General features: G+C 51.2%; 1 protein-coding gene across 1 annotated transcript in view; it reads left to right on the top strand.

Moving 5' to 3' along the window:
- CLCN1 (chloride voltage-gated channel 1) overlaps positions 1-21985 on the top strand; it is a 38880-nt gene extending 16895 nt beyond the window's left edge. The window contains 17 exon segments of the mRNA XM_056123881.1: positions 750-875; positions 1182-1266; positions 1486-1587; positions 1853-1937; positions 2161-2310; positions 9790-9859; positions 10071-10181; positions 12726-12939; positions 13186-13319; positions 16084-16310; positions 16804-16915; positions 17197-17276; positions 17640-17678; positions 21204-21308; positions 21403-21489; positions 21631-21854; positions 21856-21985. Of these exon segments, the coding sequence (XP_055979856.1) occupies positions 750-875; positions 1182-1266; positions 1486-1587; positions 1853-1937; positions 2161-2310; positions 9790-9859; positions 10071-10181; positions 12726-12939; positions 13186-13319; positions 16084-16310; positions 16804-16915; positions 17197-17276; positions 17640-17678; positions 21204-21308; positions 21403-21489; positions 21631-21854; positions 21856-21985 (2081 nt within the window).
- The last annotated feature ends 2221 nt before the right edge of the window (positions 21986-24206 follow it).

The raw sequence follows: 24206 nt of genomic DNA, 5'->3' as shown, positions 1-24206 counted from the left end.
CCGCTGTGCTATCACTCCAGCCCCCCACTGTGAAATTTGTACCGCCAATCCCACGACACCCCCGCCCCGCCCCCCCGCCATGTCATTATTTGGGATATGAGCATTGTAGACTCTTCCAGAGTCCTCACCTGTTTGTTTTTCAGATGCCTTTCTCATAATGATGCCTTGGGATACCAGGGACATGGGGGGGGGGGGGGCGCAGATGAGGTGAGGGGTCTGCTAGGGAGACTGCGTCTGAGCCCACTCAGTTACTCTACGGTCGTGCTCTGGATGCTTCCTCCCTAGCCATTTTCATAACGTTCAGGCCCCGCGGTGAATCCCTCGCCCACCTGTTCTTTAAAGGATGCAGAGGGCAGGACCATCTGGTCCTTGGGCTTGGTGGGCATCGAGGCATTGCCCATTTCCCATCCTCTCCAGACCTTGCATCCGCTAGCACCAGCAGCAGAGCCAGAGGTTTGCCAGCGCCAGTTCAGAGCCCAGAGCCCAGATAGATGCCCATCTGCAGGCCATGTCCATGCAGGCAGGGAAAAGCACCGGATTGGGCTGGACCTCCTGCAACACATCTTTGCTTTTTCTCTGTGGCTTCACCAGTGTGGTTCCCGTTCAGCAAAATCTCCCCTCACGGTTGCTGTCAGACCCCCCCAGGTGTCTGCCACCCATGCCTCCCTCCCCCCAGGCCACCCCTGGGATCTTCCAGTACCTGCCTCTGATCCCCCCTCCCGCTCTGCACCCCCCATCCCGTCCCCCAGGAGTGCTCTTCAGCATCGAGGTCACCTCCACCTACTTTGCGGTGCGCAACTACTGGCGTGGCTTCTTCGCGGCCACATTCAGTGCCTTTGTGTTCCGGGTACTGGCTGTGTGGAACAAGGATGCAGGTAATAACGGAGAACCCCAGGAGGCTGGAGGGAAGGAGGGGGGGTGGCGGCCCAGGGTGGGGGAGGGGAAGGTCTCCCTTCAGAAGGACAGAAGAAGCAGGTGGCATCATTTGGGTCAGGGAGCCAGGCCCAGGGATGCAGGAGCCAACCTGGTTGGTGGGGGGTGAGGGGGCAGGTAGTGGTCACCCCCCCAGACAAAAAAGAAGCTGAAGGAAAGACCCAGGACTGGGAGCAAAGGAGGACCGAGCCCTCAGGCTGACCTCTGGTGGCCGTCATACCTCGCACCATGGCCTTTCTGTCCCCTAGTCACCATCACCGCTCTCTTCAGAACCAACTTCCGGATGGATTTCACCTTTGACCTGAAGGAACTCCCAGCCTTCGCCTTCATCGGGTCAGGGGGGTCACCTGCTCTGGGAGTGGTGAGGCAGGGGGGGATGAGGTGGCCTTTGACCGGGGGCAAGGGGTCTCCCGTCCGGCAGGGAAGGGGATGGTGTGGGTGTAGGTGGGGTCACGTCAGGGGGAGGCGGGTGGGAGGGGAGGGTGGACACCCGCTGTTTGTCTCCCTGCAGCGGGCGGCCAGCTCTCACTTCTGCATAACTTGCGTCCTCAGGATCTGCTGCGGGCTGCTGGGAGCCGTGTTCGTGTACCTGCACCGCCAGGTCACGCTGGGCGTCCGCAAGCACAAGGCCCTCAGCCAGTTCCTGGCTAAGCAGTGAGTCACTGCTCTCTGTCCCTGCCCACCCACTTTCTGCTCTCTGCCCTGGAACCTTCTAGAAGGCAATCGGTGTGAGGCCATTAGGCAGCCTGTGATAAATGCGAAGGCGGCCCCGATGGTTTCCTCTTGAACGGTGACTGTTCAGGGGTGTGGGCGAGCTGCCCTTTGTTTAGAGAATGGAGCCCACAGCGGCTGGCCCACTGCGCTTGACTCACTCGAGGGGGAGAGGATTCATGCAAGTTGTTTTTTTTTTTTGTTTCAGTCGCCTGCTGTACCCCGCAGTCATCACCTTTGTCATCGCCTCCTTCACCTTCCCGCCGGGAGTGGGCCAGTTCATGGCTGGAGAGGTCAGCGGGCAGGGGAGCAGAGGGTGGGGTTGGGGGGCCGGTTCTGGAGCACAGGGCCAGGGCCAGGAAACCGGGAAACAGCACAGCTGTCCCTAACAGATGACCCTCCCCAGAAACAAGGCAGACCCTTGACTAGTGAGACTGAGGGATCAGTTCTCAAGGAGAAGAGGAGGTGCCAGGGGTCCCTGCAGCACTTGCCCATGGTGCGTTCTGTCCTCCACAGCTGATGCCTCGGGAAGCCATCAGCACTCTGTTTGACAACAACACCTGGGTGCGACACATAGGTGACCCGGAGAGCCTGGGCCGGTCAGCTGTGTGGCTCCACCCACAGGTCAATGTGGTCATCATCATCTTCCTCTTCTTTATCATGAAGGTACCTCTCACCTCCCTGCGGCCCTCTCTAAGCTCCCAGCTGCGTTCAAGTTGGCCACAGGCCTGGAATCGGGGAGGAAGCTGGTCTTCCATGGTCAGTGGCAGCTGGTCTTTGTCCAACCCCCAAAGCTAGGGGCCCTTGGTGGAAGCCGGTGGTTCATCCGTCAGAGTAAACCCGTATCTGGGTCAGTTGCTCCTTTCACGTCAACTGAGTGATGTTGCCATTGTTATTCTAACCAATAAGCCAGTGGCTCCACTGGATAAATTATTAAGACACCCCAGCGGCCAAGTAAACAAGGACAAGACTGAGTTCCTCAACCCAGATAGCATGGAAGAACCTCAGATAAATGAGCCCAATCCCCCACCTTCCGAGAGAATTACTTCATTCTCCATGTATCTGATTATCCATTTTTAGATGATTTGCAGATTCGTTTCCCCAACAGCCTAGTGGGGAATCTCTTTTCTAGAACTGCAAAAGAGATGAAATATTTAAATCAATTTTATTAGTGATGATAAATAATTTTCATAAATGTTGTTATTCTGTTTAGATGGTGAGGTGAGGGTGGATCTTGGCATTCTGAAGGCGTTTTCTTCTAACTTTAATTAGGAAACAAAAGCTCATCTCCACAACTCTCTCTCTCTTACCCACCCATTAAGGATCTTATATATTTATAGACTTCTCAAATGCTGCCTTCTTTGTAGAAGATATTTTTATTTCCACACCTACTTGTGACATCTCTTACCATAGCTGATGGCCTTGGTTATTTTTCCTTTTTGATGCTTGCTTTACGAACAGTATAAAAGTAGACAAATAGTTCGATAACCCTAAATAATCCAGCACTGTCCCTGGTATATTAGCGCTTGCAAAGTCTGTCCATTCTGGCCTTTCATGCTTTTGAATCCCTTGCTATGAACTTACTCATGACACTTCATGAATCTATATTTCCCCAGGATATGAGTCACTAAGTTATATTTGTCTTGTAACAGCGATAGCGAGTTCATTTATTTAATAAATGCTATGGCATACCTGCCAGATGCCAAATACAGAACACCTAATTGTTAATCTTTGGCAGCTCTGACGCTTATCATTGAAAAGTCATTTTCCATGCCCCTCTTTGTCACACTGATGGAATGTATTTACCTATGATGAGAGAAGCCAGGAGCTCAGCACCCCAGGTTCGATGCTGCATTTTACCTTACCAGATTTGCTGTGGGTTCTGGAAACTATGCTTGTGTAAGCTCTATTCCACTCTACTCTGGAAGGGCGCCATGGGTCGAAAGCTTCCTTGTTTTGTATCCACCTTTGGGAATCATTGTTTAAGTCTTCAAAGTATTTGATATTGGCCGGCCTCATTGGTGAAAGAGGAGTGCATCTGACTCCAAAGTAGTTGATATTTTTGTCATAATGAAGTGCTAAGAATTTGATTTTGGGGCGTTCAATATAGAGCTCATCTCCTCTATTACATAAATTCAACCTCTTCTAATTTCACAGGCTGGAGCGATAGCACAGCAGGTAGGGTGTTTGCCTTACATGCGGCCGACCCAGTGGACCTGGGTTCGATTCCTCCACCCTTCTCAGAGAGCCCGGCAAGCTACTGAGAGTATCTCACCCGCATGGCAAAGCCTGGCAAGCTACCCGTGACGTATTCGATATGCCAAACATCTCACAATGGAGATGTTACTGGGCCCGCTCGAGCAAATCAATGAACAACGGGAGGACAGTGCAGTGCTATAATTTCACAAATTCAGCCTCATAAATCCAACCTTGACTAATTCTGCAGCAAACCCACCTGCAGAAACCAAGTCCAACTTCTGATGGCATTTCAGAAGGTCATGTTCAATAATGATAATGGTATTGTTCTAAGATGACACTAAATTATATGGTGACTTCCAAAAGCTTAAGTATTTTTAGAAAAAAACAAAATATTTTTATTCTGTACATTTTTCAACATTTTCCCATCTCATACCTTAACTCACTCATGTCCCCAAGTATGTATCTGCATTCCACTTGATGCATAAAGTTTATTCTAAGATGCATAAAGTTGGGATTATACATGAAGATTCAACTATATGTCACTGTCATTTATCTTTCTCTAAATTATATCCTTGGTGGCATTTAAATAATAAGTGCCATAGGAACAGATGCTAACACTCTTTCTGTGCTCTCTGGTAAATCCAAGAGTTTTCAGACACACTAGAATGTTATGGGTTTATAGTCATAAAACCATTCAGTGTTGTGACTCTATAATCTGACCTACACTATCACAGCCTCTATCCTTTCACTATCACTGGACTTGTAATCATACCCTTATTTTTTCCCCTAAGTGTGGGTGATAGGTTGCACAGCTTAATTAACCTGTGAAAGTGAGACTGCAGATGTAACCCAGTGGTAGAGCACCTACCTTGGTTGGGTGAGGCCTCTGGGTTGAATCCACAGATGCCACAAAGAATGAACAAGTGAAAGTTGCTAGGGCTCTCCCCCTCCAACCCGGTTTGACTTACTGTCTAGCCAATGTATCAATACTAGTGTGGGCAGAGAAAATTTTCAGTTCAGGCGCAGAAACAGTCCAGAGAGACAGTCCAGAGGTTAAGGCTCTTGCCTCCCATGTGGCAAATCCTGGTTTGGTTCTCTGGGCACAGAACCACAAATTCTGAGTAAAACTAGGTATAACCCTAACTTCTTCCCCCACCCCCACCTCCGCCTCCAAAATAAGTGATGACCCAGTTCAGCTCCTATAACATTGACAAAGGATGTTTCCAATATGCTCACCTTGGAACGTGCAAAAGATTAGCTCTTTGTAAATCACGAACTTGGAAAATAAATTTACTTCCCACTACTCAGACCCCCTAAAAAAAACAATTAAAAAATCCCCCCTTCCATCCCCTTTATTGCTGAGAAATTTGGGGGTTGCTCCATTCCTAGCTGTGTTGGCTGCCAGGGCTGTGTTGGCAGGGTGCCCACTGAAGTTGGCACCCCCTTAGTTGTGGTTCTTGGGGTTTCAGTCTGAGTCAAAGCACACAGGTGTGACTGTGGTGTGCTCTGATGTCGCCGCCCTGCTTACACACCTGCTCGCCAGAGGTTGCATTTTCTGACCGTGATGCTGACCCATCTTTTTAGTGGAGATGCTTGCTTGGGGGTCCACCCAGGTAATGTTTAGACTCAGCTTGTTCTGCTGCCCCTGGATACTGATTTTGGTGTCAGGGCTCACAGACAGCAGAGCCCAAGGCCAAGAGCTGTGAGAATCGCACGCGACACATCTGGAACACCAGGGACTTGGCACAGCAGGCGAAGGCCCTGCACTATTCCTCTGGGCCCTCATCTCCCATGAAGTAAGCCAAACGTTATTGACTAAGATCTTTGCCGCGTGGCTGGAGGCTCCGTCAGATTCTTTTTGCATAATCTTACTGCTCCTTTGAGTGAAGTAGAGCTGGTGATAAAGGGTCTCTGCTTTCCCAGTTCCCTGACTCTGGGTGTTAAGAATCTTTGAAACCACTTCCTTTGCTTCCAGATCACTCCTCTCAAGCGTTCATAGCTCAAAAACTTGTGGATCTCCTCTGTCATCTTTTGTGTTAAAGGGATAGAAAACTTCAGCTCCCTCGAATCCTAATACCATTCTTGTCTTGGATGAGAATCTAAAGTGCATCCTTTGAGACGATGGATCTCCAGGTCAAACATTATCTGTACTATCTGTGCTTTTAGAACTCCAGAACTTCTGGATTTGATGTACTTATGCCAAAGATATGGCACCTAACAGCTCAATAAGTCTCAAACTAGGATATGTCTGAATTGCCTCAGAAACATGAAGTAGGCCGAGAGGAATAGCTCAGTGGCTTGGAACGCTTGTGTCACAAGCAGTTGGTCATGAGTTTAGTCCCCGGTACAGTCACATGAGTTGAGCATGACCCTGGCAGCTCCACTGTCTGTGGTCTCCACCACTGCAGTGACTTTCAGCTGTACCAGGTATGTCGCAAGAAAAGAGCCCTAACCGTCCCCCCCCATCCCACCCCATTAGGCATCACGGCTAAAAGAGAGTGCCAGCCGAAGTACAGCCCCTGGCAAAGCTCTAAAACCAAAATGTGGGGTCCTCCACTGGAGTTTCCCCAGAAAGTCTGGGTGCAAGCATCACAACTCAGACAAGTGAAAACCTCAGTGAACACCCCGCCAGCCCTGAAGGGAGCACTGAAAGCCAACGTGCAAGCCCCCTCATGCACCATAGCTAAAATGTAGCAACACCACACAGGCCTGTGTGCGACCCTAGTCATTGCCCATACCATCAGCAGCAACCGGGGGAAAGAGGAGGAGGAAGAGGAAGGGGAAGTCCAAGGACCACAAACACGGACTATTCGGCCAGACGTGGTCACCTCCGGAGGTGGCTTAAACAAGGGTCCAGGAGCGTGTTACTCTTGGGTATGTAGCAGAAAATAGTGTTGAGAAGTGTTTTTTCCGCGTCATAAGTGTTCAGGGGATCCTGGACCCAATTCCATTGTCTATACAAACAAGCAATTCCCAGAACCCTGTCAGGTGTCCAGTATTTCAGCTGACACTGTCCACCTGGAGGTGGCATCCCGTTGCACGGGTTAAAGGCTCAATCTCCCCAGACAACCATCCGCTCTGGATGCTGGTTGCCAGTCCAGGCTATGACCTGTGATCCTTGACCTGTGACCCATGCTGTGGACTGGAGATTCTGAGCTTGTGCCTCAGAGACTTCAGCCATTAGTCACCAGCCCAGACCGTTTGCTGATTTCTGGCCAAACTTCTAGCCCCAAACCAGCTCTCAGTAGATCCTCCTGAGTTGTTTTTATATGTGGTGGGGGTCCTCCCAAGCTCTGCTTAGGAGCTCCAGGGGTCCCATGAGTGGTTCTTGATCACCCAGGCCAGGGGATCCTTGTAAGGGCCTGACGACATGATGTCACTTAGGCCCTTCAGTGCCGGGCATGCTCTGACCACCCCAGCAGTGCTGGGGGGGTTCCATGGCTTCACCCAGCAGTGCTCAGGGGACCCTGTGGTGGTGGGAATCAAACCCCTGCCAGGGACATGCTAAGTGCGTTTTCTGGGCTATCTCCCGGTCCCTCTCTCAGCTTTTTAAAACAATTTTTTCAGCCACCCCCCTCTCTGGGCATCGTGATGACTGGGAGTCATGCACACTTGGTTGTGGAGCCTGCATTCACTGGATCGCAGGTGCCAGACGTCCCAAATGTCAGTGCTGCCAGAGGTCCCACCCAGAAAGTGGGCAGGAGTTCATGACAGCCTCACTCTTGCAAGGCAGGTGCTGGGCCATCCCCAGGCAGCCCGTGCCACTCAGCCATTTCTGGGAACCCCACTCCACTTCCCTCGCCAGATTTTATTCATTTGCTAGCACAGCTCATTTTGGAACTCAAGAAAAACGTTTCCTCACAAGATGACCAATGTATTGGCTGTATGTGTTACTCGGGCAGATGCAGATGATGCCGACCTCAAGGGACAGAGACGACACGAAAACTGAATGCCCTCTCTAGGGATGACACTGGCCCCCAAATCTCTACATCCTCACCAACCCAGAAGCTCTCTGCAGGCCATCCTTGGGGTCTTCCTGGAATCTTCATTAATTAGGCATGACTGATTAATTCATTGGCATTCAACCCCCAGTCCCTCCCTGCTCCCTAGAGGTCTGGGGCTTGGACTGAAAGTTCCAATGCTCTAGTCATAGAACTGATTCTCAAGGAGGGAGGCCTCCATCCTTAGGTGTTCCCCAAAACCTATCCGCCAAACCCAAAGAACCCTCTATCACTCTCAAAACTAATGACGAGCTGTGGTGTGGGGGAGCCAAGAATTGTGATTAAAGACCAAATAAGTATGAAAAATATATTTAGTTCATTGGAATAGGAAAAATAGATTATAAATGGCAGTATTACAGCATGAATACTACTTAACCAATCTCTCTTCTTTCTTTCCTCCTCCCATTTTCCCCTTGCTTCTCTCTTTCCTTTATCCATCCCTTCTTTCGTTCATCCTTCCTTTCTTTCCTTCCTCCGTCCCACCTGCATTGACTGAGCACTGTCTCCATGCAGAGAGGAAGCAGTGATAACAAGACACACTCCTGTTATATACTGAGACAATTTTCAGTTTTTATCAGATCTGTTTCTACATTTGCCTTTTCATATCTCAGCTGTTTTAAACATCCTATTCTGGCGTGAAACGTTTCTCAGAACTGGGATGAGACTTTTTCAGGGCCTTTGTCACTGTGTTCTAATGATCAGATCGGGCTTGAGGAAATTCTCTTGATGGCTCAGGAAATTGAGAAATTTGATGCAAGAGCTGTGGTTTTTCAATTGTAATCATTTGACCCTAACAATCTATTCTGATTTTCATTTATGACCATCTTTCACCAAATTAGGTCACTTATCCTTTCCTAAGATAAACTGACTTATTTGGGATGTGATACAAAACTGCTTAATTTACAAATTATGTCTCATTTTCTGGTTTCTTTTTACAGATATTTCAAAAATTCTACCATTACTCCCTTTCCCACTCTATTTCTCAATATTGTGTTATTCTTTGCCACAGAATATATACATTGCTTTTGCTAAAATGTTCCCAATTTCTGTTGGAAACTGACCAAAAAGCTGTAGACATCTTTTCAATTATGTTGGCTGAATTCTCTGATTTTCTCTATGTGCCCTCCAGTATGACCAGGACAGATAGGATTTTTTCTTTTTTGGATCCTTTATTTAAGGCGAGTTGACGTCAAAGGAAGTCTCTCGGGCAGGACAGCCTGCACTCGGGGTTCCTGGTGAGATTCTCTAAGTAGCTTTGTAAATGATCGTGTTAGTCACACAGCAAGCCAGTCACCGGGACTATAAAGTGTCTGCCACTTAGAAGTGGGACTCTTATTCAGAAATATAATCTGCAGGAAAATGTATTCTTCTGCCTCCAGAGTTTCAGGCTGCTTGAGATGGACTATTTGAGCTAAGAGAGACCGCCTTGATTTCTACTTTTTTTTTTTTTTGCTTTTTTTTGGGTAAGGGTCACATCCGGCATTGCACAGGGATTACTCCTGGCTCATGCACTCAGAAATTACTCCTGGCGGTGCTTGGGGGACCATATCAGATACTGGGAATTGAACCCGGGTCGGCTGTGTGCAAACGCCCTACCCACTGTGCTATAGCTCCAGCCCCCCCCATCCCCCCCGCCCTGATTTTTAGCCCTCTCAGAAGAGCGATCGGGTCCTCTGGGCCACCCTTTCTTGTTCTAGATGTCCTATTAGTGAATAGATCCCCAAGTAAGTGACTTTATGATTGTCCTCTTTGGTGATCATTGAGACCCCTGAGTCTTTTGGATAAGGGGCCAGGGTGACAGCAGTGTGGCTTCCGGGAGGATTAGTAATCCCGGGTTTCTGGGACTCTTGAAGGATAAAGGAGAAGTATGTGGGAAGGAGTATGAGTGTGTATGTGCAGATGGGGCGGAGTCAAGAGGGTGTGCTGACGCCTCTTTTTACCCCAGTTCTGGATGTCCATCGTGGCCACCACTATGCCTATCCCCTGCGGGGGCTTCATGCCTGTGTTTGTATTAGGTAAGTCCCCACATTTGGGTGGGAAATCTGGGACCTCAGGGACAGTTGCCATCAAGGGTTCTGGGGAAAGAAGGGAAGGCCTGCCATGTTGGGGGTGGGGGGGAGGACCTTGACCCTGATCTTCGCTGCCCAAGAGCACTTGACTCTGCTAACACAAAGGATAAAGATCTTAGATCCCACGCCGTCTGTCCTTTCTGTCTCCTTGCTCTAGGAGCTGCTTTTGGGAGGCTGGTAGGAGAGATCATGGCGATGATATTCCCTGATGGTATCTTATTTGACGGCATCCTCTACAAGATCCTCCCTGGGGGCTACGCAGTCATTGGTGAGCCACGACCTCTTCTGTAATCCAACAGAGGGTACCTCAAAACCCCGTGCTCAGATACTTCCATGGCGTCTTTATTTCAGACGCTATTTAAATTTAATCCTGTTTAATTCAACTCGCATTCAAGCAGCCAACCCTCGGCTCTGCCTCTCATTCAGTTTCACTGAATTTCTTCAGCCTGAGCCTCTTCATGTAGTAAAGGAATTATAAAGGATTAAATGAGATAATCAGGATAAAAACTTCCAGAATTGTGTCTGCATAGTTGGTCAGGGGTTTTTGCTTGCTTCCGAAGAACCATGGAAGCAACAGTGCAAGTGACTGGTTTGGATGATCCCAACCTACAGCTTACTAATATCTCTGGGGACTTTAGAACACATGACTAAGCTGAAACAAACAAAAATACATAATTGTGAACTTCCTTTGCCGCATGTCACCTGAATGATCCTGAGCAAGCAGTTGCCTTTCTGAGACTTTCTTTCCTTATTCTAGAATGACTTCTGAGCTATTTAATAGTTCTAACATTTCAGGGGAAGTCTATAATTTTTTTTTCATTAAACCTACTCTTCCATTCTAACAGAATCATGTTTAACAGTGACCAAATGCAATACCCCAAACTATTATGCCACCTCTCTTCTTCCCTTCTCCATTGAAACCCTGTAATATGGAAAATCATGCCTCCCTTAGGTACCCACACACTGACCAGCATTAGAGTGCATGCCGTGACCATCCTCCCTCACACAGTTCTCTCTAAAAGACTCTTTCACCAGGAAGAACCATCTGCCCTTATTTACCATCCTTGTGCCTCTCAGGTTTATGCTCCCAAGCTTCCTGAAGGGCAATTCCCAGTATACCTCTCTCCCGAGAGAATCTGTATTCTAAAACATGAACATGAACACCAGACAGTAGGCTAGTTCCCCACCCCCAAATTTCCTTTTGGTGACTTACTTGCTCCATATTTAGTTATTTGCTTTTGACACTTGACAATGCTCAGGAATTAGTCCTGGGGGTGCTCGGGGGACCGTATGGGATGCTGGGAATCAAACCTGGGTCGGCTGCGTGCAAGGCAAGCGCCCTACCCGCTGTACTGTCACTCCGGCCCCTACTTGTTCCATTTTCAAGAATGCCTTCTTCAGTACTGTTTCTCATTGGATAATTCCCTCCACAGTTAAATAAGATAAGTACTGATGTTTAGTGCATTCTTTGGGCTACTGAGACATGATAAACAAAAATAAGTTAAAAGAATTTCATCTTCCAAGACTATATAGAACCAAGTGTTTTTAAATATCTGATTGACCTTTTTTACCTTGCACATGCATGACATTCCAGAAGAATTAAGTTTCACTCAGACATTCGAGAAATAACGGAACTGGGACCACACACATGAAGCTTGTGGCTTTTAGTGCCCACTGGGATTCTTGGATCACTGTCACTGTCACTGAACTCCCATTGTTCATTGATTTGCTCGAGCGGGCCCAGTAATGTCTCCATTGGAGACTTTTGTTGTGACTGTGTTTGGCATATTGAATACATCACGGATAGTTTGCCAGGCTCTGCAGTGCGGGTGAGATACTCTCGGTAGCTTGCTGGGCTCTCCGAGAGGGTCGGCCATGTTGGCTGTGTGCAAGGCAAACACCCTACCACTGTGCTATCGCTCCAGCCCTGGGATTCTTGGATATTCATTTATAAATTATTGGAATAAAAACCTGGTATCGAAAATAAAATTCCAGGACTCGGTTTTAGCATGCTCAATTTGAGCCAAACTTTCAAAAGTAATAAATAAATAAGACATGACTATAAAATAAGATTATTTTATAAATTAAAATATTGGCATACTCCAAGCTCTACAGCTTACTGAAGGTTATCTAATAATGTCAAACAATGATTTTCTTTTTTTAATTAATTAATTTTTTACAATTGAATCACTGTGAGATGCATGTTATAAAGTTGTTCATGATTGGGTTTCAGTCATACAATGTTCCAACACTTGTCCCTTCACAGGTGTACATTTCCCACCACCAATGTCTCCAGTTTCCCTCCTGTCAACCCCCTCCCCCACAACCTGCAAGCACTTGTCTCTCTCTCTCTCTTGCTCTCTCTCTCTCTTATTATGGGCATTATGGTTTGCGATGCAGGTACTGAAAGGTTATCATGTATATCCCTTTACATAGTTTCAGCACTCAGTTCTTATGCAGAATGATCATTTCCATCTATCATTGCCACAGTGATCCCTTCCCTCTCCTAACTGCACACCCTCTGACCCACCTGTGGCCAACTTCTAACAGTGATCAATTCCTCCCAGCCCTGGTTTCTACTGTCCTCGGATATTAGTCTCCTATTACGTATTTTTATATCCCACAAATGAGTGCAATCATTCTGTGCCAAACAATGATTTTCTAAGAGTCCAATATTCTAGCCCCCAGTCTAGATAAACAGTGGTGGGTTGGCGCTGATCAGTTCGGTTCCCCATGTGTCATCATCCTGGGCGGGTCTCCACACCAAGGGTCGATCTAATATGCACAGCTTCCTTCCTGTGTCTCATTCCAGGAGCAGCCGCGCTCACGGGCGCCGTGTCCCACACAGTGTCCACGGCTGTGATTTGCTTCGAGTTGACGGGTCAGATTGCACACATCCTACCCATGATGGTGGCTGTGATCTTGGCCAACATGGTGGCCCAGAGCCTGCAGCCCTCCCTCTATGACAGTATCATCCAGGTCAAGAAGCTTCCCTACTTGCCTGACCTTGGTTGGAACCAGCTCAGGTCAGGGGCACCAGCTGGAATCAGTTCAGATTGGATGGGGCGGGGGTGAAAGGGAGATGGAGGTTAGGGTCTGGGTTAGGAGCTACGGCCACTCACTGATGGCTGCACTCCCCCATGTGCTTCATGAATCCTTGCGTGATCCGATGCATGGCAAACGTTATGGGGAGCCGTGGACAGGAGGGCGAAAGGGCTGGACTTATGGTGGGAACTAACCCCTACTCCCCACCTTGCTTTCTTCCTTCGTAGCAAATTTACAATCTTTGTTGAAGACATCATGGTTCGTGATGTGAAGTTTGTGTCAGCTACTTGCACGTATGGAGAGTTGAAAACTCTGCTCCAGACCACCACGGTCAAGACTTTACCCTTGGTTGATTCCAAAGGTCAGTGGGATAAAGTCAACTCATCCCAGGAGTCAGGATTCCATGCAAGTAGAGGATGACCTGAGGTGTGGGCTTGTCTTTTGGGGCACACTATCAGTAACAAGTGGCTGAGCTCAGGGTCCATAGGGGGCATGTTCCTCCCCCAGGAAGGGAAAATACAACCATGACATATGCACAAGAAGACAATTGGAAACCCAAGTCTGGATACTACTCCTACTCATTAATCCCTACAGTTGTGTTTTTTTTGTTGTTGTTATTTTTTTTTTTTTTTGCTTTTTGGGTCACACCCAGCAATGCTCAGGGGTTACTCCTGGCTTTGCACTCAGAAATTACTCCTGGCGGTGCTTGGGGGGCCATATGGGATGCCGGGGATCAAACCTGGATAGGCTGCATGCAAGGCAAACGCCTGACCCGCTGTGCTATCACTCCGCCCCCCTACAGTTGTGTTTTGTAGGATCCCTGGAACACTGAATTTAGGCTACTTTGGCCCTAGGGGAAATACAGGATGAGGTAACTGCAAGCTCCTGGTCACAATATTTTACTCAACCAATCAATACTTCTTCCTGTTTCATGTGGTTTCTCTTGAAAGACCCATTATTTAATATACACTGTTGAGTCATCAACATTGAACTTGCTGGTGCCTGAGTGAAACGTGCCTATTTCCTCACCTCATGGAGTCTTGTACTCGAAAATATCAGATAGAATTTCAGCACTTCACTTGCGGGTAATTTTAGACAGTAAAATTGCCACTGTGAAACAAAACACCCCCTTCCCCCCTAAAAATGGTAGGGTCCAGAGAGACAGTTTAAAAAGGACTGAGCACATGATTTGCACACAAGAGGCCCTTGTTTCAATCCCTGGCACCTCGTGGTTCTCCAGGCACCTCTGGGAGCAATCCCCAAGAACAGGCAGAAGTAACCGCCCAAACACTTGGGTATGCTTGGATATGCTCCAGCCCCACCTAAACTCTATAACAAACAAGAGATGGTGCCAAGTAGACCAGGAGAAGAGCGTCTGTTGACTGTGAGAACAAACACTAGATGAGATGACAAAGTCCTTTGGTTCAACCTCAGTTGCACGGAGCCACTGAAATGCCTCAAGGCTCTGTCCAGTCTTAGCCCTCGAGAGCACTTCCTTAATTTCAGAAACCCACAAGGTTCTAGCCAGGAGGCAGATTCACAAATAGTCAATCAGTGAAAAAGGAGGTGTGGCTGTCAATCTTCTTGTTTGGTTTTGGATCACACCTGACAATGTCTAGGGGTTACTCCTGGTTCTGAACTCAGGAATTACTCCTGGCGGTGCTCGGTTGGGGTGGGGTTGCTGGGGATAGAACCTGGATTGGCCGAGTACAAGGCAAATACCCTACTAGCTGTACTATGGCTCTGGCCCCAATGTTGCTATCAATCTTACCTGTTTCCACTATGCCAAATCATACCTGTTCTGGACCCAACCAGAGGAGATGAAACTGTCCCGCAAGGAGGGTCAGGCTTAGTACAATAGTCACAATAGTCCCTCCAGCATCTTTCTGCCATCAGACTTTCTCCTTGGTTCTTAGGGAGAAGAATCCTCCTCCTTACTTGCCAACCTTATCCCTAGTCCAGCTTAGTGCTCCTTGTGGGTTGTTTCTGTGTCCATTTTTTTTCTTTTTGGGTAACACCTGGCTATGCACAGGGGTTACTCCTGGCTCATGCACTCAGGAATTACTCCTGGTGGTGCTCGGGGGACCATATGGAATGCTAGGAATCAAATCTCAGTCAGTCGCGTGCAAGGCAGATGCCCTACTTGTACTATTGCTCCAGCCCCTCTGTGTCCATTCTGACAAGGTTGGCAGCATTCCTTGAGGATAGAGATCATAACTTATCTCTAACTTCCTCCTTATAGGTAATAACTAGGTTAAATAAATCCTTGCATCATGCTTCAATCAAAGTCATAAAGAAAACCAGGCAGGGTCATTTGAAGCTGTAAAGTGTTTCATTCTGATCTCAGATCATTAGAGTATCCAAATCTTTCAAGCTATATTGGTTCTTATAGTTTCTCCACTCCAACCAAATACCTTTAAGTAACCTAAGTTCCTCTCCATGGAACAGCTGCAGACAATGACAGATAGGGTGTTTATAATCATGGCAAATTCTGAAGGGCAAGAATATCTAGAGAAATGGCTACAGTTTTATGGCCTTCGAGCTTAATTAAAATGTTCATGACAGAGCAGTATTGCAATAAACACGTTAAAGACCTGCCCAGGAAAAGCAGAGACTAAAGATACAAGGACCCAGTTGCTTAAGTGATTCCACATGAGACATCTGGTAGACCTCTTTTGACGAGCACTTGTCGTTCAGCAGTGTGACGACCTCTTCAGGATACTCTTTTGGGACTGGGCTGATGAGCCCATTTTAATACCAAGTTCACCTCTTTGCAAACAGGCTATATTAGGATACATCCAAAGAAGTGCCAATTAGCACCAATTAGTGTCATATCACTCCGGTCTCTTCAGTGCTAAGTGAGTGAAATGAAAGGGATTGAGTGAGGGGGAGAGAGAGAGAGAGAGAGAGAGAGAGAGAGAGAGAGAGAGAGAGAGAGAGAGAGAGAGAGAGAGAGATTTAGCATGAAGGAACAGAGGGGGAGAAAAAGAAACAAAAGGAGGGGTGTGTGGGAGGAGACCTCTGGCTCCTGGTTCTGCTTGGGGCCTACTGAGTGTAGCAACCAGATGGCCATGGAGGGCAGCGCTCAGGTCCGATCCTCAGGTCAGAGCCCTGCTCGCCTCCAGATTCCATGACCCTGCTGGGCTCAGTGGAGCGCTCGGAGCTGCAGGCCTTACTGCAGCAGCACCTGGCCCCGGAGCGGAGGCTGCGGGCCGCCCAGGACCTGGCCCAGAAGCTGTCCCAGCTGCCTTATGACGGGAAGTCGCCCCCCGGCCTCTGGCCCCTGGGCCGCCCCGAGTCCTTCGCCTTCGTGGATGAGGATGAAGAGGAGGACCTCTCTGGAAAGCCGCAGGTGACCGAGCTGAGGAAGGGCCCCCGGGGGAGCAGTGCAGGTGAGAGGTGAAGGGAAAGAGGGTAAAAAGTGGGATGGGAAGGGCTGGAGTGATAGCACAGCGGGTAGGGCATTTGCCTTGCATGCGGCCGTCCCGGGTTCGATCCCTAGCATCCCATAGGGTCCCCCAAGACTGGCAGGAGTAATTCCTGAGTGCAGAGCCAGGAGTAACCCCTGAGCATTGCTGGGTGTGACCCAAAAAGCAAAAAAAAAAAAAAAGTGGGATGGGAGTAACCATTGTTGCAAAACCCAGAGAAAGAGAAGCACTGGGTCTCCAGTGCCCAAGCAGCCTATGCCCAGGGTCCAGGGATGGGGAGGGGGTGCTGTGCTCCCCACGAGGCTGACAGGGCAGGTGACCAGTGTGAGGAGAGCCGAGTGTGAGGGTTTGTAGAGGGGGGGGTTGCCCTCTCCCCCCGGACTGAGTCTGCTCTTCCCTCCTCTCTCCTCCTTACAGACGCCTCCTCTCTCACCGCCTCACCCCTTTCCTCCTGCTCCACCAGCCCCGGAAAAGCCCAACGGGCCACTGCCTGGCCCCCAACAGCAGCCAGAGGCACCAGAGCCTGCAGGTGAAGACTGCCCCCCCCTTCGCACCCCAACTCACCCTGGGGCTTTTCTCCAGCCTCCCCCTCACCTAAGGGACCCCTGTGAGGAGGGTCCCTGAGGGGCCAGCAGAGGCCCTTCTTGTTCCTGTAATCTCCGTGCTACTATTCTTCAAATTGGGGCAGGGGCTGAGTTAGGAGGTGGGGCATCAGGGAAGGTTCGGGAACCCGAGTGGGTGCGTTTCTGCCCACCCCCCACCCATGGGCAGGGCTGGCTCTCCATTCCCGCCTGCTCACCATCCTCCCAGGCCAAAGGCGCTCTGTCTTTCGGAGTCTGCTGCGTTGCTTGCTGGGCAGAAGTCATCCCCCAAAGAAGAAACCAACTCAGGTGAGAGAGATGTCGGAGAGTGTGTCTTTACCACATTAATTCCTTCCATAGCAACCGGGACTCACACTTGGCTGTGACTTAATACAAACTGCAGACCCTCTGCCCACATATTGAGGAATGAGAAAGCCGCATTTCCACCCCCCCCAACATACACACACACACACACACACACACACACACACACACACACACACTCCCACGTCCTGAGATAGGGAGGGCAGAGAGCCTGCCCAGAGGAGTTTTGCCAGTGGAAAGGGATGATGAGTTGAATTCACGAAGACACTACCCGGGGGTGGCGACTTGTAGATGCCCACAGGAAAAGGAGAAGAGGAAAAAACTCACACCCGTGTCTCTCTTCTCTAGGACTCCCCCAACTTAGTGGACACCATGTCCCCTGAAGAGGTAAGAGAAAGGAACGGCTCGTGGGTGGAGGGTTCTGCCCGGTGAAGATCTTGCTTCCTTTCCACCTTCTTTATATAGAATGAGAGTCTGGGCGGGAGAGCCCTTAGGGTGGGTGGGAATGAGGTCTGATTCTGGGGGGCGTGGGCAGCCTGGTGGTGTTCTCAGAGGGGCCCTGTCCTTGAGGAGGATGTCACAGACCTGAGTTTTAGCCTTTAGACATTGGGAATGTTCTAGATCAGGCTGAAGTTAGGCAGAAAGAATATTACAGATAGGGGCTGGAACGACAGTCCAGTGAGTAGAACACTTGCCTTGCCTGCAGCCGACCTGGGTTCAATCCTCAGCATCCCAGATGGTCTCCCAAGCCCTCCAGGAGTGATTCCTGAGCACAGAGCCAGGAGTAACCCCTGAGCATCACCAGGTGTGACCTCTTCCAAAAATACTGCAAATAAAACACCCCTGGGTGGCCAGCAGCTGTTCACCCGCCACGGAAGAATAGGCTTACCTGGGAATGCTAGAAATGCTAAAATGCTAAATGCTCAAGGTTAGTGGTGACCAGGGTGCCTGTCTAGGACACACATGTTCCCCATTCTAGAAGAGATGTCTCTCAGGGCCAAGAGAGAAGCACGCAGCTCACATAATGACTTGGCCCCCAGGACAAGAAGCTGGACGTGGGGTGTGATTAGGCGCAGGTGCAAGCAACGCTGATGGGAACATACCCCAGGGGCCGTGAGGAACAGCATCAAGCCCATTAGCCACCATTCTACTGAGTCCTGGAGGATGCAGGCTGCCCAAGAAGGCAGGCGAGAGAGCCGTAATAGGAAGGCACTGACGAAAGCCCGAGCGGGTAGCATTTTAAAATAAGCATCTTTACTGGACACCCAGAATAGCCACGCGCTGAAGATGCACGTTAAAGGGCCACAGGGGTACAGGAGGGGGGGATGAGGGACCAAAGCGAAAGATGTCCGCCTCTTCTGGATCTCCCCAAAGGATCCTGGGAAAAGTCACAGGAGATCATAGACGAAAATGAAAAGCTTCCTGCTTCCCACAGACAGGAACCAGGTCCTGACTGACTGCAGCTAGGGAGCTCTTGCTAAGATGCTACATAAGACTTTCTTTTTTAATTCGTGGAAGCAAAAGAAGAAAGAAAAAAAAAAAAGACAGCTAGTTGATCAGGGAGGTTATTTAATGACCATGAAAAGGAAGGGCAGTGCAGTATTAAAAGCTCATGGGTTTTTCTTTGTTGTTGTTGTTTTTGTTTTTTTGTTTTGTTTTGTTTTGTTTTGTTTTTGACTTTTTGGGCCACACTCAGCAATACTCGGGGTTACTCTTGGCTCTGCACTTCTGCACTCAGAAATTACAGAAATTACTCCTGGTATTGCTCCAGGGTCGCTATGGGATGCTAGGGATCGAACCTGGGTGGGTTGGTGCAAGGCAAACACCCTCTTTGCTGCACTACGGCTCAGGCACCAGCTCATGCATCCTTAGCTCACATCTTTCTCAGTGAAGATTGTTGGAAGCCAGGAACCCCCACTGAGCAACCTGCAGAGATGTTTGGGGGGGGGGGATGGCTGCAAAGGAGTCACAGTGCAGGATATTTCGAACACGGTTTTCTGACTGCAAATGATGCCCTTGCCAGCAGCAAGAGGGAAAGATCCCTGTGGCAGGTGGCAGCACGTTCCTGCTGAGATGCTTGGATTCTCATGGGTTATTTACAGAGTAAGCTCTGGGCTGGGACTGGGGCTGAGATTTTTAAGTACCGGAACACATCAGATCCAGGAGTGGTGGCCCTCCCCCACTGGGAGCAAAGCTGGGGTGTCTGAAATCTTCTCGAGCCTGGGGACAGAAGCTCAGCCCTGCCTCTGTGTGACCTGTGAAATGGAGATGATGTTTGGCTGTTGAGGAGGATTCCATGAATGGAGACATGTGGAACAATTAGCATCGTGCCTGGCCCCCAGAAACTGCTCGTGCACCGGTGCTGGAAATGGTTTTGTGTTCGCTGCCCTTGCTCCATAAGGGTCACCAGGAATGATCACCAAAGGGTCCAGTAAGCCAGGAGGGTCCAGTCCAAGTCTCGCCTGGAACAAGGGCCAAGGCATAAGTCATCTGAAAAACATACCTGCTAAGTGTGGGCTGGGACTGACTCTCCTGTGTTGTGTGAGCGATTTTGTTTTGTTTTGTCTTTTGGGGGAAGATGAGCGTGTTAGGAGGTGACCATAGGGCAGAGAAACTGGGGACGGGTGGGTGGAGACTGGGCACATCGGTGCTTTAGGAAAAAGGTTTGAGGTCGGAGCAACACTACAGTTGGGAGGGCGCTGGCTCTGATTCCCACTCCCATTCCTAAATGCAGCCTACCCGGAGTGATTCCTGAGTGCGGAGCCAGGAGTGGCCCCAAAGAAACAAAACCAAAAAAGAATAAGGGCACGGTTTGGGGGATAGCCTGAGAAGATTTGCAGGGCATAGATTGTGACAGTGGAAAGGAAATTGAGTAAGTACAGCATGAGAGGGTGCTGACTGGGATGAGGCCTCAGCACTTTGAGGATTTGTTCCTGAAAGCCAGTGCCACGCGGGGTGATGTGGAATCTGGGGGAACTTTAGCCTGTAGGAACAAAGTCAAGAGGAGCATTGGTCTGTGTGTCTTCATGAAACGAAACACACCGAAGACAAAAGCAAATAACTTCCCTCACCTCAATCTCAACTGACCTAGTACAGCTTAGCCAGTCCATCCAATACCCACAATCTCTCTCTCCCTCTCTTTCTCTCCCTCCCTCTCTGTCTCTGTCTCTCTCTCTCTTTCTCTTTCTCTCTCTCTTTCTCCACACCTGGCAATGCTTAGGGGCACAGTCCTGACTCTGCACTCAAGCAGGCTTAGGGGACCATATGTGATGCTTGGACTTGAACCCAGATTAACTGCATGCAAGACAAGAACCCTAACCACTGTGCTGTCTTTCTGGCCCCTACCCATTGTGCTGCTGTCTCTCTTCAGCTCTACTCACTGTGCTATCTCTCTGGCTCCTACCCACTGTGCTGTCTCTCCAGCCCTACCCACTGTGCTATCTCTCTGGTCCTACCCACTGAGCTATATCTCTGGCCTCTCCCTTCTGTGATCTCTCTCTGGCCCTACCCACTGTGCTATCTCTCTGGCCCCTACCCACGGTACTATCTCTCTGCCTGGATGCTGTTCCTTCTCAAGTCACAGCAGCTGATGTTCAGTGACACGCTTCCAAGGGTCCGTGTCCAGTGCACTGATGCTGACCGGACAGTGACCAGGAGTCTCTCCACGGGGGCAAAGAGACCACAAACCACAATGAAAATGGAAAGGGGACCAGGAGCCAATGCTCTGTGGTCCCGAGTGGGGCAGGTGTGTGTGGTGGGGAGCTGGGGAGATGAAAACCGAGGAGGCAGGAGCCAGAAGGCAGCTCGAGAGGGCCCCGGGGTGTGTGAGACGCCAGAGCAGCCCAAGGGGGTGTGTCGGGTGAATCCTGGAGTGAGGCCGGTGGCTGACCCTTGGGGGTGACCATCCTCCAGATCGAGGCCTGGGAGCAGGAGCAGCTACGCCAGCCCGTGTGCTTCGACTGCTGCTGCATCGACCAGTCGCCCTTCCAGCTGGTGGAACAGACATCCCTGCACAAGGTCTGCCCAGGCGTGCGGGCCAAATGGGGGGGGGGGGGCAAGGGGGTGGTAAGTGGGGGGCTGGCCCAGCACTCATCCCACCCTCTCCCCCCAGACGCACACGCTCTTCTCGCTCCTGGGCCTCCACCTGGCCTACGTGACCAGCATGGGGAAGCTCAGGGGCGTGCTGGCCTTGGACGAGGTAATGCCCTGGGGCAGGCGGGGGCACCCTAGAGATGGTGGAGGGGAGTCAGGGGGAGCATGGGAGGAAGGGTGGGCTCTTTCCTACACTCTCACTCTCTCTCCCTCCCTCTCTCTCTCCCTTCCCCCCCCCATCCCCCAGCTCCAGAAGGCTATCGAGGGCCACACCAAGTCGGGGCTGCAGCTCCGCCCGCCGCTGGCCAGCTTCCGGAACACAACGACTCGAAGAAGCTCCAGGGGTCTGCCCCCAACGGGAGAGCCCTGGAGTCTTCCAGGGGACAGGGTGGGAGCGGGGGTTGAGGCTCCTGCCGCCCCCGAGACAGAGACAGAGACTCCGGCCCCCGCCTCTCCCCCCGCGCCCCCCCCTCCCCGAGCTGGAGGAGCTGGAGCTGGTGGGGGACCCGGGGGCTGCCCCCGAGGACGACCTGGCTGACATCCTGCAGGGCCCCAGCCTGCGCTCCACGGAGGAGGAGGACGAGGACGAGGTGATGCTGTGACAGCCGGAAGGGGCAGCTTGGGGACCCCCCGGGATTGAGGACACCAGGGACAGTGGAGTCACATCCAGCCGTACGGGGCTTCTGAGCCCAGAGAAAAGCCCCCAGAGCGTCCACAGGCACTCCTGAGCTTTGGGGTCACACTGGCTCCCCCACCCTTTTCCCCAGTTTCCGGTGATCCTGTCCTTCGGCCTCCAGGGCAGTGAGTAGAAGCCTCACAAGGGTTTCACCTGGGTGAGGAGCTGGGGTCACTGGAGGCCTCCCTGGGGAGGGGGCAGACAGCCCCAGTGTGAGCCCCGAGATGGTCCACACCCCTTCTCCCCACCTCCCACTTCTCTACACCCTGATCCCCAAATTCTGCCTCCAGGTTATGCCTGACCCCCAACTCTCTCTGCCCAGGGCGGGGGCGGGGTGGGCCAGCTGTCACTCATTCTTCATCCCCCAGGGAGCTGGGCATGAGGAAAGACTCTGGGGGTACAGACCCCTCCTCCTGGGAGCCTCTGCCCTCCCTCCGGCTGCTACTCCCAAGAACCAGGCTTCCGGCAGGCAGGTTCCACACTCACTCGGGGGCCTGTACCCCCAAGTCTTTCCTTATGCCCAGCTCCCTGCAGGATGCAGAATGAGTGACAGCTGGCCCGCCCCTACCCCTGCCCTGGGCACAGAGAGCCAGTGTCAGGAGGAACCGGGAGGCAGGCTCCACACTCCTGAGTTTCTGGGGCATCTCTGGGACCTGGTGGGGGGTAGCTATGTCCAGGTAGCTGGCCTCCCCGCAGCCTCCCCCGCAGGGGCAAGTGAAGTCCCCGAACCCCCCCAGGCCAGCAGCACGGGGCCTGGCCTCTCGAGCCTTCTGAGAAGTAGCCTTTGCTCCTGCATCCTTAGCTTTTCTCCTTCCCCGCAGGCCTGGTCCATGCACGCCCCACCCCCTTCCCCATGACAGTCGCGCCGTCCCTGCACTCCGTCCCCAAAGAAGACACTCATAGTCCGAAGATGCCACCACACGGTTTAGTGCCACTGATCATCTGTCCCCCTCACCGCGGCAGGTCCCCCTCCCTGGGCCTAGAGAGAGAGAGAGGCTGAGGCCTGGGGCCGGGGGCTGGCAGGGGTATGGGAGCCTGTGCCCATGTGTATATAATCTATAATATTTATATATTTGTATATAATTCTCTCTGTGATATATGTCATAGAATCTCTCTCGGGCCTAGGGTGGGTGTGCCATGTTAAGAAAGCATGCTGAGACCGGCCGGAAGTCGGGGGGCTCCCGACCTGGAAGGGGGCGGGGGTGGGGATGCCAGGGTGGAGGGGGCAGGAGAAGGGGAGAAACTCCAGCACCCCCGGAGGAGTGGAAGGAAGGAAGGAGGTGGGGAAGGGCAGTGGAGGGGAGGAATGGCAGATTTGCATTTTTCTTTTAATAAAGTGACTTGAAAATGAAAGCGCACCCCCCCCACCCCACCCGAAGGAAACCGTTGGAGCGAGAGCATTTCGTTCACAGGGACAGAAACCAGCGGAGCTCTGTGACTGCTGTGAAAACATGCGGCACAGCCTGAGACCCCCAAAGGAAAAGTGACGCCCCCCCACCCTCACTTCTTTCTCCACATGCCCCTCCCCCGGGAATAGGCTGTAAGCAAACCCCATGCAGCCCGCCCCTCAGCACCAGGGGCTGTGCCTGCCTGCTGGAAGGTTCTAGGAGGGGCCCAGGTCAGACCCTGCGAGTCCCCACCTGGCCTCTGCTCGGTGCATCCTGGGCTCCCCAGATTGATTCCTCCAAGGTGACCATTGTCTTCCTGCAGGGCTCGGTGGGGGAGGGGCACACCTGGCTTCCCTAACTCCAGGGCCGGAAGTGGCTGGGGATGAGTGAACCTCCTCACAGACAGAAGCCCAGCAGGGCGTGTGGTGTGGGACCCAGGGCACCAAGGGGATGACACTCAGGCAAAAGGGGAGGCTCAGAGAGACCAGCGTCAACGGTCACCAGGCACAGAGACAGGGTGGCCCCCCAGGGAGGGCAGAGAGAGCGAGCATGCAGCCGGACAGTTTCCCAGTGCCCCCACCCCTGGGGTCAGGCCTACAGGGTCAGGGCGTGTGACTGAGTGCGAGACAGCCTTGCTCTGGGCAGTCTGAGGGCGGCTGAGGGACTTCAGCGCTGCTCTCCGTGCTCCCGTTCAGGAAACAGCTGGCACCCAGCCCCGGGAGCGTTTCAGAGCGTGTGAGTAGGAAAGTGTGATCTAGA

The sequence above is a fragment of the Sorex fumeus genome, unplaced genomic scaffold, assembly GCF_029834395.1.
Source record: "Sorex fumeus unplaced genomic scaffold, SorFum_2.1 ptg000048l, whole genome shotgun sequence".
NCBI classification, from domain to species: Eukaryota; Metazoa; Chordata; class Mammalia; order Eulipotyphla; family Soricidae; genus Sorex; species Sorex fumeus.
The sequence above is the reverse complement of the archived record's forward strand: the minus strand, read 5'-3'. Positions and strand labels throughout refer to the sequence as shown.